Source organism: Crinia signifera, chromosome 4 (assembly GCF_055691185.1).
Source record: "Crinia signifera chromosome 4, ASM5569118v1, whole genome shotgun sequence".
Taxonomy (NCBI): Eukaryota; Metazoa; Chordata; class Amphibia; order Anura; family Myobatrachidae; genus Crinia; species Crinia signifera.
In genome coordinates this window covers 110,346,046-110,366,287 of record NC_139220.1, presented here as the reverse complement: position 1 = coordinate 110,366,287, position 20,242 = coordinate 110,346,046, and the positions used below count along the sequence as shown (strand labels likewise).

The 20,242-nt window shown below is 44.5% G+C and overlaps 1 protein-coding gene and 1 long non-coding RNA gene across 4 annotated transcripts in view; one reads left to right on the top strand and one right to left on the bottom strand.

Moving 5' to 3' along the window:
* Nucleotides 1–20,242, top strand: part of LOC146074287 (uncharacterized) — a 133,264-nt gene that overhangs the window by 2,300 nt on the left and 110,722 nt on the right. The gene's annotated exons all lie outside the window — the stretch shown is intronic.
* ANO4 (anoctamin 4) overlaps nt 2,248–20,242 on the bottom strand; it is a 231,490-nt gene continuing 213,495 nt past the window's right edge. For all 3 annotated transcript variants that reach the window (XM_083182214.1, XM_083182215.1, XM_083182216.1), the window contains 5 exons: nt 19,545–19,692; nt 13,145–13,264; nt 7,680–7,785; nt 4,673–4,895; nt 2,248–2,796 (listed from right to left, as the gene is read on the bottom strand). In XM_083182214.1, coding sequence (XP_083038340.1) covers nt 4,704–4,895; nt 7,680–7,785; nt 13,145–13,264; nt 19,545–19,692 — 566 coding nt within the window. In that variant the 3' untranslated portion in view covers nt 2,248–2,796; nt 4,673–4,703. The remainder of the gene's footprint in view (nt 2,797–4,672; nt 4,896–7,679; nt 7,786–13,144; nt 13,265–19,544; nt 19,693–20,242) is intronic.

Genomic DNA, 20,242 nt, shown 5'->3' with positions numbered 1-20,242 from the left:
TGGCACTTGTAGTGCCACAGTAAAAAACAATAGTTTATCTATTTTTTTACACCAAATATCAGCTCGATGCCCACCGCCCAGGGGCATCGAGGACAGCCCCGGGCTTCAGCATGGGCTGGTAAGTTCTGGAGGGGGGGGACCCCTTCTTTGGGGGGGTCCCCACTCCCCCAGGACCCCTGCCCATGCTGACCGGTCAGAGAACCAGGACCGGCCCTTGAGCCTGGTGCTGGTTTTTTAAAATGCACGGAACCCCAACTTGTTTGTTCCTGTGATTTTATGAAACCAGGACCGGCTCTTTCAGCCCGGGGCTGGTTATGCTCTGGAGGGGGGACCCCACGCCGTTTTTTTTTTAATTTTATTTTTTTACCCAAAATCGCATATATGAAAATGCGCACATTTTCATGACTGAAAATGCGCACATTTTCATGACTGGAAATCGCGGCAAATCGCATTTTTTGCCGCTAATTCGCATCTCATTACATATGCGAATTCGCGGCAAAAAACGCGATTTTTAAAGGTGCGATTTGGTGCGATTTTTTTTTAGTCTAAAAAAACGCACCCTATTACATTTCGCCCCTGATTTACAACCAAATATCAATTGAGCTCAAACCAGCCTCTCAGTCGATAATCCACTACAGCCTTAAAAGGAGTTAAGGTTATTAACTAAAAGGGTACCACCTAACAAACGTCAACTGTGTATGTGTACATATCAACTGTATATGAATTCAATTTTATTCATGCAATGTTTTGTTTAAATGTGTCTTTTTGTGTTTTTAATAAATTATTCATTTATCTTGTGCATCCTTAAGCGCCCCACGCTTTCTTGTGCTTTTTGTGGAGGCTAGCAATCCTCCAACGTGGTGGCTGCAGGGTGACAAGTTACACCACCATAGCCTCTAGCGCCAAAGACATACCTCCGTTTACCCCTCCCATCCATCCCTCTGTCTATGGTTCTTTTGTCATTCCGCCTCTCTATGGCCCCTCCTGCCCCATCCACCTTTCTATGTCCCCTCTAATTTGTCCATCTATGTTCCCTCCCATCCATCCTTCTATGCTCCTTCCTTCCATCCGTCTGTGTATGCCCCCTCCTCACTGTCAGTCTGTCTATGCCCCTCCAGTCTGTCCATCTATGCCCCATATGGTACTCTGTTCATCTATATATCCTTCCATGCCCCTCTTGTCTGTCCATCTATGCCTCTACCCCCTGCTCGCTGTTGTGCCTCTAATTCTTTCTCCCTAACTCTTTCTATCATTCCCTCTTTTTCCATGAAAACAGTCTGTCTTGTACTCTATATCTTTTTTACCCGGTCCTCTCTCTCTTTCTCTTGTAGTGATAAAGGTTGGGGGGCCCCTTTTAAAATTTTGCTATGGGGCCCACAAAGTTCTAGTTATGCCCCTGGCTCCATCGTGCATACATCCAGCTGTGTCATAGTACATATTCAGTATAATAGAAACTTGTTGGGCCTAGATGTAACGTAGTATGGATGTGTTACTGGAGGGACTTGGGCAGGTTGCTGGAAGTGGTTGCATATAGAGATGCTGAATCACTCACATTGGAGGCCATACAAAGACATGTTGGGGCAGAAGTACTACGCCTTGGAAAATGATAAAGTGGAGAGTGAGAAAGTCCTAGCCAATCATCTCCTAACTACCATATTACAGGCTGTTTAAAAAAAAAAAAGTGCTGATTGGCTGGTACTTTATCTCTCTCCACTTTTTCAGGCTTTGTACATCTATGACCTGCACCTAGCATAGGGCTGGTGGAAGTTAAAATGACGGAGCAGTTGGTGGCATCTAAAGATGGACAAAGCATGATTATAGGGTCTGTAGACACTGAAAGTAGGCATTTAAGTCCTTGCACAGGTGTATACCAGGGAAAGGCATTGTAGCAGCATTAGTATAAAGTCTCAGATGCAGCTACAGAAGCAAGGAAGGCCGCAACTGTTTCCAACTCCGAATCAGACCTTATGAGAATGGGTCTCACCCTTGACAGACCCTGCCCCCATTGGGGCGTCTTTCAAAAATGTCCTGTGTTGGTTTCCATCCCATCTGCCCCTGTGCTAAGGCAAGGCCACACTGATGATGATGCAGACAGCTTACAGGCTGAGCGACAAGCAGACTCATCCCCGCCAGCCACTGAATCCTTCCAGGAGACAGCACTCCCATGGCTGGATTCCATGGGTCTCACCAGGCCCCTAGATGGGCACCTAGGCTGCCCTGACATAAATAAAAAATAAATGAAGACTCTTTATGTGCATAATTTACTTTATTGCATCACATTATACAAGCAGAAAATGTGGCTTTATGCCCAAGAACCTTTTTTGTTTGAAAATTTAACATTCTCTGTTTTAGTTTTGGCTATGTACAAACAATGAGGCTTCTTGAACTATGTACACATATTTACATTTATATAGGATGTACAACAATATAGAAACTTTCCTCAGAAATATCTGAAGTACAAAAACATATTGCACTGTAAACAGGTTTGCAGTTCCAAGTTTGAGATCGAATGGAAGATATCCTAGAAGTCATAGACTAGTCAGAATATTCACACAGGAAGCAAAATAGCAAAATAAACGGTACAAAAAGGCGGGAAAATGTCTGAATCCTGTATGCAGAGTTTACATAGCGGACGGTGTCTTTTAGTGATCACATGCTTGCTGTGTAACTAGAAACACTGCAATGTCACACTGCAAGATCATTTCACAGTAGATCAGTTGCTGGGTACAAATTGCTGTGCCGTGGCCTTGTATCTTGTTTCCATGCAATAAGTTGTAAGATACCGAATCTTGTTCTCTGTAAATTAAAGTAAGTCATGTAGTTAGATTACATCAATTTCTGGGGGATATTCAATGTCTGCCGTTATTGCCGTCAGTAGATATATTGTCAGTTAAGGTATTAAGGTATTCAATCCCAGCCAGGACTCACCTGCTACAGACCCGCCTACCTGTGGAGGAGAGTCTGTATTGTTGGAAACGGCCATGAATTGTCGAATCCAGAGTTTCTGACACTCGACAGCTGGCTGCCGAGTTACTGCTGTCGAAAGAACTGAAAATGGCCCGGATTCGACTGTTGGGACGTTCCAACAGTTGAAATCCCGGATTGAATACTCCCCTTTGTCTCTTTCCAAGAAATGTTTATAGATATGAGGCCAATCATTAAATAGTTGTGCCCTATTCCTGATAACAGCTGATTTGAGGGAATACCGGAAAATATTTATTGTCCACAGATGTACTATGGAGAGACTGCAGAAGATATCTCCGGAATCTGCTGCGGTTCCTCTATTTCCGACAGCATCCATAGCCCCCATAGGCATCTACGGCAGCTGCAAAGCTGGCAGACGTGCCAAGCTCTGGAATGTAAAGCGTCCATAGCTTAGCCCTGATAGGATAACACCATCTCCAAATGCTGTTACCCTATAGTAGGGTATGTATTTTAGAACAGCAATTTGGTAGTAATAGTTTACTATCAGGGCTGTAGAAAACAAACAAAAAAGCAATATGAGTGCACTCTAAACCGACATCAGGGTTCACGGCTAGTTTTAGAATTCATGTTAGGGCCCCTACATGGTAAGTGTTGGACAAGATATTTTGCATGCCTCAATGTCTGACATGTCCCACTACTGAAACAAGGAGGGATAAGAACCCACCCTAGGTATGGTAGGGATCTAACGGGGGGGGGGGCGCTTTTCTATATTTTGGGGATCTACTTGGGATAGAACATCCCGCGGGAAGGTTTATTGCACCAAATGGTGACATAGTTTATATTCTTCAGTATTAGGGATATGATAATTCTTGAAATATCCTCAATTAGGCATATACCAAAAAAAAAGGGTTGGTACCAAAATAATAATTTCCACAATATCTGGAAAATTATTATTTTGGTACCAACCCTTTTTTTTTGGTATATGCCTAATTATCATATTCCTATTGTCTTCAGTATAGATGTCATACTGTGATTACAGGAATACTGAAGAATATAAACTAGGTCACCATTTGGTGCAATAAACCTTCCCGCGGGATGCTTTATCCCAAGTAGATCCCCAAAATATAGAAAAGCCTTCCTATTATGTGGACAAGTTTTGTGTTTGAAACCGGCTAAATATTAGGACCTTCTATTATACCTTAAGATCTTTCAACTACATTTATATACCTAACTATGGGCAAGATGCCCTGATCCAACATGGCTATTACCCTGAAGCTAATTACTTGATGGTCGGACAAAAATGTTAAGCTACATATAAAGAATCAAGAATCCGCCGTCATTAGCATCAGTAATTACACCAGCTGAAATAGGCTGAAACAGACATCTGCATGCTGCAATTGAACATAGATGTTATTTACCATGCCCAGTGCAATTGCATATAAAAATCCATTTGATGGTCTGCTGACAGATGAACCAATAATTAAGCACTAGCAATCTCTGGAGGTTTTAACAGTCTCTCAGGACTAAAGATCCATGTGATCACTTGTATTACATCTCTCTGCGCTACAGACCCGATGTGATCACTTGTGGCAGTATTTAGACGATTATGTACTGTAACATGGTGAACAATGATATTGTGCTATACTGTTTATCTGTATTGCGGTCTCTCAGGCCTACGGCCCCACGGGATCACTTGTGGCAGTATTTAGATGATTAATGCACCCTGGCACCCCGGCAGTAATTTTACCTTGATAAACATTTTCTCCCTTTTTTGCCCATTAGGGCCACTCATTATGCTGATATTTCTCATTTTTCTTCCTCTCTTTCTTTTCCTTTTGTACTCTCTCCAGTTCTGCCTCATACATCATTTCTTGTATAAGGTATTTTTCTCTCCGCATTCGATCCCTCAAATCTTTAGGAAGGTCTGGTATCAGGTAGGAGATCAGATTCTTTATGCAAAACACCAGATGCTGTAACACAAAATGTGTAATATAATGTAATTACAAAACAGCAGACCTAGTCTACACAATACAGAGAAACCTACATAAGGTAACACACTCACACAGTACATTGTAAAAGTCCACTATTGTCTCATTGGTACTTGTTTCCTAGCACGGCCACACCGATTTACATCGGGGTGGTCGTGTCGGAAAAATCGGGTCGATCGCATCGCATGCGATTTGGTCGCATGCGATGCGATCGACGCGACCGACCGATTTTGGACCCGATTTTTTTTTTTTTATGAAATGTAAATCGGGTCCCTGGGACCCGATTTTACATTGGATTCAATGTAAAATATTCCCAACCCCCCCCCAAATGTCACGGCGTACACCCCACCCCACGATAGACGCCAACCCGAAGCGTGGCGAGCGCAGCGAGCCCGCGAGGGGCGGCGGTGCGCGTCCCCCGACCTTTTCATTCCCCTACTATCCACGTCGGAGTGGAGTTGAGAATAGAATAGTGTGGCGAGCGCAGCGAGCCACCGAGCCCGAAGCGTGGCGAGCGCAGCGAGCCCCGCGAGGGGAAGCGTATACCTGTGAAGTTATACGCGTCCCCTCGCGGGGCTCGCTGCGCTCGCCACGCTTCGGGCTCGGTGGCTCGCTGCGCTCGCCACACTATTCTATTCTCAACTCCACGCCGACGTGGATAGTAGGGGAATGAAAAGGTCGGAGGACGCGCACCGCCGCCCCTCGCGGGCTCGCTGCGCTCGCCACGCTTCGGGTTGGCGTCTATCGTGGGGTGACGACGGGGACATCTATAATGTGAAATGGCTCATATTGGCCCATTTCACATTTTTCACATTTTTTCAGGATTTCAATGTTAAAAAATCTTTTAACATTGAAGCCTATGGAAAAATCGGGGGCATCGCGTCGGGACCTATGTTAATGGTCCCGACCGACGCGATGCCCCCGATATTTTACCTTTCCCGACACGATTTCAATGTTAAAATATTTTTTAACATTGAAGCCTATGGGGAAATCGCGGGCATCGCGTCGGTCGCGTCGGGACCATTGTTAACGGTCCCGACCGACGCGATGCCCCCGATATTTTGTCCTAGCCGGCCAAATGGACCTGATTTCAAAGGAAATCGGGTCCATCGTATGGATCGTGTACCTTAACTTAAAGGTACACGATCCATATGATTGTGGCCGTGCTAGGAAACAAGTACCGTCTCATTCTCAAATTTCCTTAGTTAAGACTCATTCTCTTCTGTTACTTATATGCAGTTTGTATATATTCATTAACCAACTCCCAACCGACAATTATTTGTTACATAAATACTGAGGGGGGAAATTTACTAAGATGACAGTACTATTTCACATGGGATGTTGATATGGGCAACTAATCAGAATCTACTTCTCATTTATTTAGCACCTTCTAGAACAGTGGTTCCCAACCTTTTTTCTCTCCCGTACCCCTTTACTAGGCTTTTCATTTATAAGTACCCCTCCTCTCAATTTGACATTTCCACAGTACTTGAGTGGAAGTGAGTGGTATGCGTGTCCTAATATTAAGGAGTAGCCGTGGACTAGTATATGGTCAGGAATCAGGTCCGTCTTTGTCTGGCCGCTGGCTGTGTATTGTCTCCAGAGTTCCCGCTAACGCACCCATGTCAGTGCGGGGCAGATGTTCACAGGTAGCTCTCAGTGAATTGCTGGTTGGGCAAAAGCACGAGTAGACGCTGATGACGCTGCAGATGGAACTGAATTACACAACGTGGCTTGTTTCCATGTCAATGGTAAACTTTGCCATTGGGAGACTTTTTCTTCCGCCATTACTAATATTATTTCCAAGTACCCCCAACTGGTCTGCAGAGTAGCCCCAGGGGTACTGGTACCCCAGGTTGGGAACCACTGCTCTAGAAGATAATAGATAGTATCTATCTGATAGAACTTCCATCTTGGTAAATTTCCCCCTAACAATCTCTGGGCCAGATGCACTAAGCTTCAAAAGTGATAAAATGGAATAAAAAACAACCAATCACCTCCTACCTGAGATTTTTCAAACCCAGTCTGTGATATGGCAGGTACAGATGGAGCCGGCCTTAACTTTGCAGGGCTGGAGTTTCTATCGCCAGCCCCGCCAGCGGCCAGCTCCCGCCAGGGGCGCATGCACGAGACGCTTGCGCGCCCCGTGGCAACGGACCTTGTAGCGGGTCCCTGCCGCCTCCACGGTGCCCTTCGCCGCCCTGCCATCCCCCCTAACCCTGCCCGTCTCCCTGAAGCGTAGATGGGCAGGGACCCGCATCGCCACCGTCGAGAGACTGGGACACTTGTGCGTGTCAGACGCACGCGCGTCCCAGTCTCTGTCGCCGGCGATCGCCAGCGCAAGGGGTCTGGCGAGCGCCGGCCAAAGATAAGACATGCTCCATCTGTAGGAGCTGATTGGCTGGCTGTTTATCACTCTCCATTTTATCAATTTTGAAGCTTAGTGCATCTGACCCTCTGAATATATCCCATGTAAACCATTTTAATTCATTACAACCATATACTTATCTCTAACGTTATTATTCCTTATTCCGTAACCATTGCACCTGATACCTTCTTACCCATCACCAAATCAACTTCTATTATGAGCACCAATATAAATAAAACACAAAGGGCAGATGTGTTAAGCCTGATGAAGGTGATAACGTAACTAGAGGAAACTGGCATGAAGAAAAAACAACATACTTGGTGGTTGGCACCAAAGACTTTTCATAAAGTGGCAATCTGCCTATAGTGTCTTGAATCAGACATATCATCATATCTTACCTCAAACACGATGATGAAAGCTAAGCGTGCAGCAAGAACATGCCAAAACTGCAGAGTGTAAGCGTATGGCTCAGAGGCATGAGGTGGATCTCTGTAGTCTCGGTACCTTGAGAACATTGAGAACATTGATTAACAGAAGAAAATAGTTCAACACAATCAAAATTACAATTTGTACATGAAACCAGAACAAAAAACTGACCTGATTTTTTTTTTGTGTGGATGATTAGTAAAAGTGTGATTACAAAAGGTTCATATAGTATTTATTTATTTATTAACAATTTCTTATATAGTGCAAACATATTCTGCAGCGCTTTACAGAGTATAGTTGAACAGTCACATCAGTCCCTGCCCCAGTGGAGCTTACAATCTATATTCCCTACTACATGTAGACACAGACATTCTAGGGTTAATTTGTTGGGAGCCAATTAGCCTACCAGTATATTTTGGGATTGTGGGAGGAAACTGGAGTACCCGGAGGAAACTCACGCAAGTACGGGGGAGAATATACAAACTCTGCACAGTTAGGGCCATGGTGGGAATCAAACCCATGACCTCAGTGCTGATATTAGAAACAGCTGGAATATTTTCTACAATGTAATACTTCATGTATATACTGTATATTCTATTTAATAAAAGGCTAATACTGCAGGGGATAATTGAAGTGTTTTGTGAGTCAGTGGCCTAGATTGTGTAATGGTCCATAAAAACTGGGCGAGGGAAAGCTGCTCATTGCTTACACACTGAGTGACTTTCCCCCTGCCCAGCGCCGACGGAGGGGGGAGGACGGCTTTGCATAGCGCAGAGCTATGCAAAGCCGTCCTGAAAGCCGCTCATCTGCTGGTATAAGCAGCAGATGAACGGTTTCCCGACGATGATGAGGGAGCGCGCAGCTGCGCTCACCGCTCATCGCCAGGGCATACACAATGGGTGGCTTTGAGCTGATAGCCGCTTAAACTGGGTGTTTTGAGCGACTTTCAGCTCAAAGTCGCCCAGTGTCTATGGCCCTTAAGTGTTGCTCTGTCATTTTGACAGACTTTTGTCGTTTTTGGTAATTTGACCAAATATCTTCCCCAGCTCTCAAGGTACAATTGCCAAATCGTACATAGCAGTAGCGCACGCAGGGGGGTTTCTGAGGGCTCTACTCTGAAAGCTGAGGGTCCCCTCTTTCCATGGGTACAAGAATTTTAAAAATCGGCCCTTGGGAACCGGAGATATCTGACTTTAAAGCAGTGGTCCCCATCCAAGCCTATAAATTGCTCTTCCCAGTCAGTTATTTCAGTTTCTGTCTGACTTAGAGTTTTTCTGAGGGTATATTCCAAAAGCTGGGACTCTCCCCCTTTGATGGACACTAGTAGCTTGTCTCTACTGTTCCCAGAACCAGAGATATCAGCCTTCCAGCAGCTGGTTACTGCTCCAGCTCCACACACCTGGTATGTAGTTTTATATACTCGTTGGCAGATTGCTCTGCCTCCTGAACTCTGATCCACTAGTCCCCAATAACAATCTAAGAAATCTATTTCCGGGAACTGGAGATATCTGCAGTCAAGCAAGCTGTCCTCCCACCAGAAAATTATGAATAAGCCCACTCCACTATACACCCCTCCTCTGCATATTAAACATCCTCTACCACCCTGGAAGTCATGTATCAGGGCCCCTTCATTCAGCCCAATGCCCCCTTCTCCCACCCCATCTCCCACCATCTGTGCAGTAAAGGGGTAATTAGTGGAAATTACTGATCCAGGCCCTACATGCTGATCGGTTGATATAATACCCCTACCACCCGCAGGACATCAAAGCTTCCGCTCATAGCAACCCCACCCCTACCGCTGGAGGATCGGTAGGGGCCCCAATACATTGCTATGCCCAGGGGTCTACACTGCTGTTATGTATATATAATCAGTGCTATTTTCAGCAGGAATCAGCAGGAACTCAGTTCCTGAACCTCTAATTAAATATGATATCATCAGGAACTGAAAATGTACTTTTTATAAGATAAGTTTTATTTTAAAGTCACCTGTGAGTGCCTTTGTTTCTAAATACAATATATACATCTATCTCTCCCTCCCTCTCTCTATTATATATGTTTTTTTTTATTTAATTGATCCACTCTCAGACCTGGAGTTCCTGAACCTATTTTTCCAGAAAAATAGTACTGTATATAATTATATATTTATTATTATTTATATACATTTGGTCTATCTATAATACTTTAACTGACCCGGCATATACTGGGTCACCTAAGTGTCCATCTCCGTGCTTTGCTCCGCCCCTCTGGAAACCCCCTTCTGAAAATCCTGCGTTTGCCCCTGCATAGTTATTAAATATTGAAAAAGTAAGCTATTAGATCACATAGCGACAATGCAACAGTGAAAGACTATACTGTATCTTATATATGCATGCAGAAACTCCTGCACCGATTCGGATGAAACCAATGTAAGGATGTCTAGTTGGATCCTGGCCAAATTTTAAGGGGGAACGACACTGGGAGATACCTCATGGGTGTGCGGAAGAGTTGAGAAGCTTCTAAAAATTTCTTAAATTGTATACAGTTAAATCCAACTCATTGAGAACACTAACTTGAAGATTTAAACTCAGGTGTGAATACATATACATATATACAGGGCTATTTTTCAGCAGGCTCCAGCAGGAACTGTGGCCCTTATTCTAGTTCACTCTTTCTGACAAAATATTTCTTAGATGGACAAAACCATGTGCACTGCAGGTGAGGCAGGTGTAAAACCCCACCCAAATCTAATTATCTCTGCACAAGTAACACCTGCCTCACCTGCAGTGCACATGGTTTTGTCCATCTATGAAATATTTTGTCTGAAAGAGTGAACTAGAATAAGGGCCTCAGTTCCTGCTGGAGCCTGCACAAAAATAGCCCTGTATATATATATATATATATATATATATATATATATATATATATATATATATATATATATATATATATATATATATATAGAACGTAGAGACGAACCGGCACTCAGGTATCCAAAGGGTAAATTGCCCCGGGTGCCAACGAGAAGGAGTAAGATACGATGAAGAATAGACGTGTCACTCCAGGGGTCTTTTTCAAAGCTTTTATAGCATATAAGTAAATCAGTTACATGGCAAAGTCAACGTTTCGATACTCAGGGGTATCGTTGTCAAGACAGCATGCAACCTGTATCAAACATAAAGGTATATGCCCGCACGGCGTGGCGGGACCAGACATATATAACATAAAGAATCACTTACTGGCTCCATGTGATGCTGACCGGCCACCGGGTGCAGCGCGCACACCTCCTGTCACTGAGGCAGGAGCGCGCACCGCTGACGTCACCCCGCCTGCTGCATAGCAACGCAGACAGGTTGGGTGAGCGTCCCCAGCGACCAATCAGGATCCCCATAGCCAGGACAGACACATGAATGTAACAAGCCAAACACAACGTATTCATGTCAAATAACCAGCGCGGGGGATCAGCAGCGATGCGTGGGGATAGCACAGCAGTCAGAGAGGCAGACGAGCAATCCACGCGCCTGCAGGGTTCAGTGATAAAGTCAGCGCAGGCAAGGTTCAGTGATAAAGTCAGCGCCGACAAGTGCTGCCATGGTGTAAGCGTCAGTGTTGACAAAAGAGTCAATGTCGACCAAACAGTAGACAACCAGACAGCGCTGGTTATCTCCAGCAGTGCTACTTCTGCTGTCTGGTTGTCTACTGTTTGGTCGACATTGACTCTTTTGTCAACACTGACGCTTACACCATGGCAGCACTTGTCGGCGCTGACTTTATCACTGAACCTTGCCTATCCTGATTGGTCGCTGGGGATGCTCACCCAACCTGTCTGCGTTGCTATGCAGCAGGTGGGGTGACGTCAGCGGTGCGCGCTCCTGCCTCAGTGACAGGAGGTGTGCGCGCTGCACCCGGTGGCCGGTCAGCATCACATGGAGCCAGTAAGTGATTCTTTATGTTATATATGTCTGGTCCCACCGCCGTGCGGGCATATACCTTTATGTTTGATACAGGTTGCATGCTGTCTTGACAACGATACCCCTGAGTATCGAAACGTTGACTTTGCCATGTAACTGATTTACTTATATGCTATAAAAGCTTTGAAAAAGACCCCTGGAGTGACACGTCTATTCTTCATCATATATATATATATATATATATATATATATATATATATATATATATATATATATATATATATTCCAGTAATCCGGCACTCTTGTTCTTTAAACAGAATAATGTTAAGTGCTCCGGTGCCTTCCTTGAACCACGGGTGTTCGATATAAATTCAACAAATGAGGCAGCACTCGTCAGGCTTGGTATGCAAAAAGGTATTAAGGTATTCAATCCCGGCCAGGATTCACCTGCTACAGACCCGCCTACCTGTGGAGGAGAGTCTGTATTGTCAGCCATGAATTGTCGAATCCACAGAGTTTCTGACACTCGACAGCCGGCTGCCGAGTTCCTGTTGTCGAAAGAACTGAAAACGGCCCTGATTTGACTGTTGGGACGTTCTGACAGTTGAAATCCCGGATTGAATACTCCCCTATGTCTCTTTCCAAGAAATTTTTTATAGATGGCCCAAGATATGAGGCCTATTTATCATTAAATAGTTGTGCGCTATTCCTGATAACAGCTGATTTCGGGGGAATACCTGAAAATATTTAGTGTTCCCAGATGTACTATGGAGGGATTGAAGAAGATATCTCCGAAATTTGCTGCAGTTCCTCTATTTCTGACAGCATCCGTAGCCCCCATAGGCATCTACGGAAGCTGGCAGACGTGACAAGCTCCGGCGTTTGTATGTCGGAGCTCTCCTGGCGCCGCTGCCCCAGCCACCAGACCACAGACGGCAGGCTCGGGGATGTTCGCGTCGGCTCAGGAGGACTCCAGCGCTTGAACTCCTGAGTGCTCCCGAGTCCCCCAGAGCTGCCCCGAACATCCCAGAGCCTGTCGCCTTTGTCACTGCTGTAAAGTGTATGGTGGTTGGGGAAGCGGCAGGGGAGCTCCGGCGAACGATCGCCGCTGCGGAGGTGATGGGGGGCGACAGAAGGGGAGGAGCAATGGGGGGGGGGGGGGGGCACTGGTGTGCACCTACTACAGCATAGTGTTATGCCGGGAAATTTTCTGGGCATACCACCTAAAGGGTTAATGGGGCATGTTCACTGGAGGTCAGGCAAATGTAACACATGCGGAGAGAGAATTTGGTGAGTTATATTGTTTCTGTGAATGGTAAATGCTGTACTGGCTGCATTTGCACATGTTACATCTGCCACACCTGCAGTGCAGCATGGCTTTGCCTAGTTGAGAAAGCATTTAGCTTGTTTGATCAACTCTGAATCAGGCCCTAAGATTGAGAATTGAATTATTATTATTATATCATTAATATTATATGTCAAGTAAATGGTCATGGAGAACACAATAATTGTGACAAAATAATTTTTTTCGGAAGATGGATTGATCTTACCGGCAATATTTCACAGGAAATCCATTTAATCGTCTTGCATGAAATTCAGAGTCAGAGCGGTTTTCAAAATCATTGACCAGGAAGACGGAAAGGCTGGCATTTACATAGCCGACCATGCACCTTAGCAAATAAAAATGACAAATGAGTCCATGCTCAGTATATTCACAGTATATATGTTCCTGCACAAACAAAACTATTATAGTGTGGCACAAGTTATACCCCTTTTCCACTGCTTCTAGAATCTGGGTTGCAGCTCAGTGGAAACAGATCCAGAAGAAAGGAGACCGGGACCGGTGTAGCCCATGGGAACGCCCAGTGTTTATTTGCCTTCCTGACAGAGCCCTTTTTTTCAAATCTGACATGTATCACTTTATGTGGGGATAACTTTTTATTGCTTTTACTTATCCCAGTGATTTTGAGATTGTTTTCTCGTGACACATTGTACTTTAAGTTAGTGGTAAATGTTGGTCGATACAGTCTGTGTTTATTTGTGAAAAATACCAAAATGTCGTAAAAAAATTGAAAATTTTGTAATTTGCAAAATGTTAAATTTTCTGCTTGTGAGACAAATAATCATACCACTCAAAATAGTTAATAACTAACAAAGACCATATGTCTACTTTATGTTGCCATCATTATTTCAACCTCCTTTTAATTTTTTTGGACACTAGGAGGCTTAAAATATGAATAGCAAATTCTCATATTTTCAAGAAAATTTCAAACACTGATTTTTTTAGGGACCAGTTCAGTGGGTCTGGGACGGATATTAGACAGACCTTACATCGACAGTCATTACATCGACACCATTAGTTCGACAGCTCAATAGGTCGACATGGTTTTAGGTCGACATACCATTAGGTCGACATGTCATTAGGTCGACAGGTCGTTAGGTCGACAGCTCATTATGTCGACAGCTCATTAGGTCGACATGTTTTTAGGTCGACACTGCCATTAGGTCGACAGTGTCTATGTCGACAGTCAAAAGGTCGACATGGGTTTTTTCGCTGTTTTTTGGCCGAAATGTCGACACAGTCGACATGGACACAGTTTGAAGTGTACCGCAGCCCCTCGCATCGCTCGCTTCGCTCGCAATGCTTCGGGCACGGTGCCTCGCTGCGCTCGGCACACTATTTTATTCTCCCACCACGCCCTAGTGGATAGTAGGGCATGAAATACCGCCTGTCGGCACATGTCGGCTCAAAAAACAGTGAAAAAACCCATGTCGACCTTTTGACTGTCGACATAGACACTGTCGATCTAATGGCAGTGTCGACCTAAAAACATGTCGACCTAATGAGCTGTCGACATAATGAGCTGTCGACATAATGAGCTGTCGACCTAATGACATGTCGACCTAATGGTATGTCGACCTAAAACCATGTCGACCTATTGAGCTGTCGAACTAATGGTGTCGATGTAATGGCTGTCGATGTAAGGTCTGTCTAACAATAGTCCGGATACCAGTTCAGTTCTGATGTGACTTTGAGGGACTTGTATGTGAGACACCCCCATAAATGATGCCATTTCAAAAACTGCACCCCTCACAGTATTCAAAACAGCATTTTGGAAGTTTGTTAACCCTTTAGGTGTTTCACAGGAATTAAAACAAAGTGTAGGTGAAATTTCAAAATTTCATTTTTTTAGCAGATTTTCAATTTTAATACATTTTTCTAAGGAACACAGTAGATTTTACTAGAGAAATGTGACTAAAAATTGATTCCCCCAATTCTTTTGTTTTCATAAATATCCTATATGTGGCCCTAGTGTGCACGTTGACCAAACCACAGGCTTCATAATAGAAGGAGCACCTACTTGATTTTGGAGCCTCCTTTTTATGAGATTATTTTTTAGGCACCATGTAGGTTTCTAGGCACCATAAGATGCTAAAAGTTAGGAACCTCCCCCACAAGTGACCCCGTTTTGCAAACTACACCCCTCAGGGAATTCATCTAGGGGTATAGTGTACATTTCAAACCCCCAGGGGTTTCACCAATTTTGGTACAACTGGGCTGTGAAAATGAAAAATTACATTTTTTTACACAAAAATGCAGTTCTGGCTCAAAATTTTTCATTTTCACAAGGAATGAAGGAGACAAAGCACCCAAAAATCTGTGCCGCAATTTCTCCCGAGCACGGCAATGCCTCATATGTGACCAAAAAATACCATTTGGGTGCATGGCAGGACTCAGAAGGGAAGGAGTGATATTTGGATTTTGCAGCACAGATTCTGGTGGAATGAATGGTGGGTGCTATGTCGCATTAGCAAGACCCCCGAAGCACCAATACAGTGGAACCCCCCCACAAGTGACCCCATTTTGCAAACTACACCCCTCAGGGAATTCATCTAGGGGTATAGTGTACATTTCAAACCCCCAGGGGTTTCACCAATTTTGGTACAACTGGGCTGTGAAAATGAAAAATTACATTTTTTTACACAAAAATGCAGTTCTGGCTCAAAATTTTTCATTTTCACAAGGAATGAAGGAGACAAAGCACCCCAAAATCTGTGCCGCAATTTCTCCCGAGTACGGCAATGCCTCATATGTGACCAAAAAATACCATTTGGGTGCATGGCAGGACTCAGAAGGGAAGGAGTGATATTTGGATTTTGCAGCACAGATTCTGGTGGAATGAATGGTGGGTGCTATGTCGCATTAGCAAGACCCCCGAAGCACGGTGAAATGATGAACCTAATAATCCATAGATGTGTGGTATATTTTAAAACACTCCTTCATACATAGGCCGGGTTTGTCGGGGCAAGTTTCACAGTGGAAAATAGTTTGCTTTCTTATTCCCTTTTTATAGCAAACTTTGCACCTTTTTTGTGTCCTGCCCTTTTTTCCAGTGGAGGGGATTTCGTTAGGAAAATGCTGCCCTGATACAATACGGGGGCCAGTACTAGAAGTACTGGGGCCCTCTGCCTGCTGGTTCCCAAATATTAGGCCCTTTATGACTTCCTCTTGAAAGTGCATAAATGTCCCCGTCTGGCTGGTAGAACGGAATAGTACGTAAGCGTTATACAGTGCCATCTGGATCAGTGGTCGAAGTGGGGCGGTATACGGGGGTATGGCATACCCCCACTTTAATCTGAAGATCCCCCTCAGGATGCTCTCTGATCACTCAGCAGCACATATTATGCTTTTGTAATACCCCTGTACAACGGGGCAGTCTGGCAGGGGACATTGATGGACAGGGGGGTGTCCGAAGGTGCGCACTATATTCACTCTTTACTTTTCCATACCCCCACTTCAAAATTTCCATACCCCCACTTCAAAATTTCCACTTCGACCACTGATCTGGATGATATACACGGCCAGCTTCTTATACCATATTTTTGTTTTCCGCAGGGCACTGTACGGCTTCAGTACCTGATCTGAAAGATCCACTCCGCCCATGTACTTATTGTAATCTAGGATACAAATAGGTTTTGAGGTGTGGGTACTGGTACCTCGTACAGGGACGGAGGTGGTACTGTCTCCGTGAATTGTTGTCAGTATAAGGACATCCCTCTTGTCCTTATATTTGACCAACAACATGCTTTCACCCTTTCTCAGTAATTGGGCAACGTGCGTTTTTGGGAGGCCTCTTTGGTTCTTGCGCACAGTACCGCAAGCTGCTGTACCTCTTGAACCAAGGGCCTTAAACAGGGGGATGCTGGTGTAAAAGTTATCCACATAGAGGTGATAACCCTTATCCAGGAAGGGGTGCACTAAATCCCAGACAATCTTTCCACTAACACCTACGAGGGAGGGGGGACATTCTGGCGGTTCAATTCTTGTGTCCTTCCCTTCATATACCCTAAACCTGTGGGTGTACCCTGAGGTACTTTCTCACAGCTTATACATTTTTATGCCATACCTTGCCCTCTTACTGGGAAGGTACTGGCGGAATTTAACCCTTCCTTTAAAATGTATAAGTGACTCGTCTACACAAATGAATTTTTCGGGGATGTACATCTCAGCAAATTTGGCGCTGAAATGATCAATGACCGGCCTGACTTTGAATAGCCGGTCAAAGGTGGGATCATCTCTGGGTGGGCACTGTGCATTATCGTTGTAATGCAAAAATTTAAGGATCGTCTCATAACGAGTCCGGGTCATGGCCATACGATAAAGTGGGGTGCTGTACAGAACATCTGTACTCCAATATTGTCTAATTTCTGGCTTTTTAACTATGCCCATATGTAACACCAGACCCCAAAACGTCATCATCTCTACTGCATCTACAGGGGTCCACCTAGCAAATGATGACGTGGGGTTTTGGGCAATAAACTGCTGGGCATATAAATTACTTTGGTCCACCATTAAATTTATAAAATCATCAGAGAAAAAGTCTTTGAAAAAGTCAATTTCTTTGAGGCCTGTAGTATCAAATTGGATTCCTGGGTTGGCCAAAAACTCAGGAAACTGGGGCTCAAAATTGTCTGGTGGTGGGGTCCATACGGGATCAATCATTGGGGGGGGGTCTCAGCTGCTCTACGGGGGTGTCTTTGAGGGAGGTCCTTCATCACTAGAGGAGGAAGAGGAGGTTAAGACGAATGCGATAAATTCATCGCTTTCATCACTGGCTGTGTCAGTGTCAGAGGCAATAAGGGCATATGCCTCCTCCGCTGAAAACAGTCTTTGGGATGATTGGGACATTTTTATTATTTTTGTGTTTGTGTAAGTGTAGTGTTTCAACAAGTGTATAGTGTAGGGGGGGTACAAAACTTTATTTCAACACGGGGGGTATGTAGTGCGTATGTAGTGCTTTAACACGTGTAAGTGCACTTAAGGGGCAGCAGCTTCAAGGCAGCTTTTGGTACAACCTTGAAGGGGTTTAAAAGAAAAAAAAAACGCTCCTGCGCCAAAAATTGAGCACAGATGTTGGTCAGTAACGTCCGTCACTGATCAGCGCTCAAAGGCAACAGGAATTTGATCCCAAAAAAAATAATTAGATCAACCCTGTGCCAAAAATGCTGATCAGTGATGTACGTCACTGATCAGCGCTCAGCGGCCACAGGACACCCACAAAATCACCGTGGGTGTAAAAAAAATTTAAAAAAAAGACCCCACAGCACCCTCAAAAAAAAAAAAAAAAAAACAAAAAAAAACTGCTGATCAGTGATGCAACACTGATTAGCAGTGAGGGGCAGCAGGCGCGCAACTTTTGGCGCAACCTGACGGGGTATATATAAAAAAAAAAAACCTGCACCCCAAAAAAGTTGCTGATCAGTTAATTTATACCGATCAGCACAAAAGGGGGGCAGGAAAAAAAGCAGTGCAGAGGGTTTAAGCCCATCTGCACTGCAATCAGCCACAGGGGGCAGCAGAGACAAAATTATATTTTACTACGATGCTGCAGCAGCAGCAGCAGAAGCAGGCAGCAGGCAGCACGGATGCCACCACACCACCAACGCTGATCGAGGTCAGATAGGGGGACAGATGGGCACGGAGACCGCTCTGCACGCTGTTCCTGACCGGAATGGCAGCAGCAGGGCGGTCTCCGTTACTTTCACTGAGGTGCAATGGCTGTGATTGGTCCATCCCGACCATGACGTAAATGTATGCCAAATGTCGGGAAGGGGTTAATGGGAGTCCCCATGAAGACGCTGAGCTTTCCTATCTGAATGCAGGCGGGCGGAGGTGTGCCGGGGGCAGGCAGCTGCCGTCACATCATGTCTGTCTGCACTGTCTTATATTTGCGAGCCCCGGAGGAATCATTTGATGGTCGGCGAACATCAAATGAATTTTCCAGCTGCGGGCACATGCGAGGGGATGTGTCTTCGTGACACATCCCCTTGCATGGTTGTGAGGGGATAACAGGATGGGCAGCTGACATTCGTGACGTCAGCTGCCCGCTCCCGGAAGGCATGAAGCCATGGGGACGCCAAGTGGTTTCCTGGGTGCACTTAGTGTTCTCGTGGGTACGCCCAGGGCAGGCGACAGGGGGGGTCAAGGAGGACAAGTGTGACAGGCCCCAGAGATCTGAAGGGATCCAGCTTACAGCACATGAATAAAAATAGCATGCCCCTCCTCAGAATAAAAATCCTGATTTTTTGACACCAAATGTAAAAAACAAAACACTTTATTTTAAAAGTTCACATTCCACTTCTCCATAAAAAGATAGCGATTGCTACTCGGTGAATCATGGCGAAAAAAACCTTCAAATGTATTCGCCATGTGGTCATTGAATAGGGTGATTCACCGTTTTTGTCAAAAATTCGCCAAACAGCTCAAATTCGCCATAAAAACATGGCGAATCAGGCTCATTGAATACCGCCCAATGTGTGGCCCAAGTCTAATATAGCCACTTGATGACATTTTCTGGTTGCAGGAAATGTAGCAGCATTATGCTGCAATAAATGAATACATACAAATATACAGCAAAACAGCAAAATATGAGAAATATATTACTATACTTTTCTCCCGCTTGTCCTTGGCCTGCACAAGGTCCATATTTATATGCATAGACTAGTCGAGGAATGAAGTCCGAGGTAATTGCTATGACAAACGCATTGGTGATAACTGACAGAATACCGATGCCTTCCAGAATCCCGTACCAAATACCTGTTAAAGTAATAATCTGTCAGCCCAGATGGTATTTAAAAGTTCATCAAACAGAAACATTAGTCATAATTTGCCATTTTGTTTCTGTATCTTACTGCGTTCTTATTTTCCAGACATTTTGGGTGAGATTTAATAGGATGAGAGATTCAGAAAGTGAGAGATTTGGTGAGAAATCTCTAGTTTTTTTTAAAGCGGCAATCATTTATACTGCAAAATCATACTGGTTTTGTAGTGTAAATGATTGCCGCTTTAAAAAACCTGGAGATTTCTCACCAAATCTCTCACTTTCTGAATCTCTCATCCTATTAAATCTCACCCTTTATTTTCAAATACCAGTTTTGTCCAACCTATAACATGCACCCTTTATCTGCTAGCCTATCACTGCTACTGTATATCCACTGCTGCTCTTATTATTGCTGAGTGAGTGGTCACCTCTGATCCAGTGAGGTGCAGTGAGGTCAGTGGCTGGGGAGACACTGGCTAGTATCAGAACCAAAATTATACACACACATTCATGACACGGTTGTCAGTTTTGACTATACAATTAATG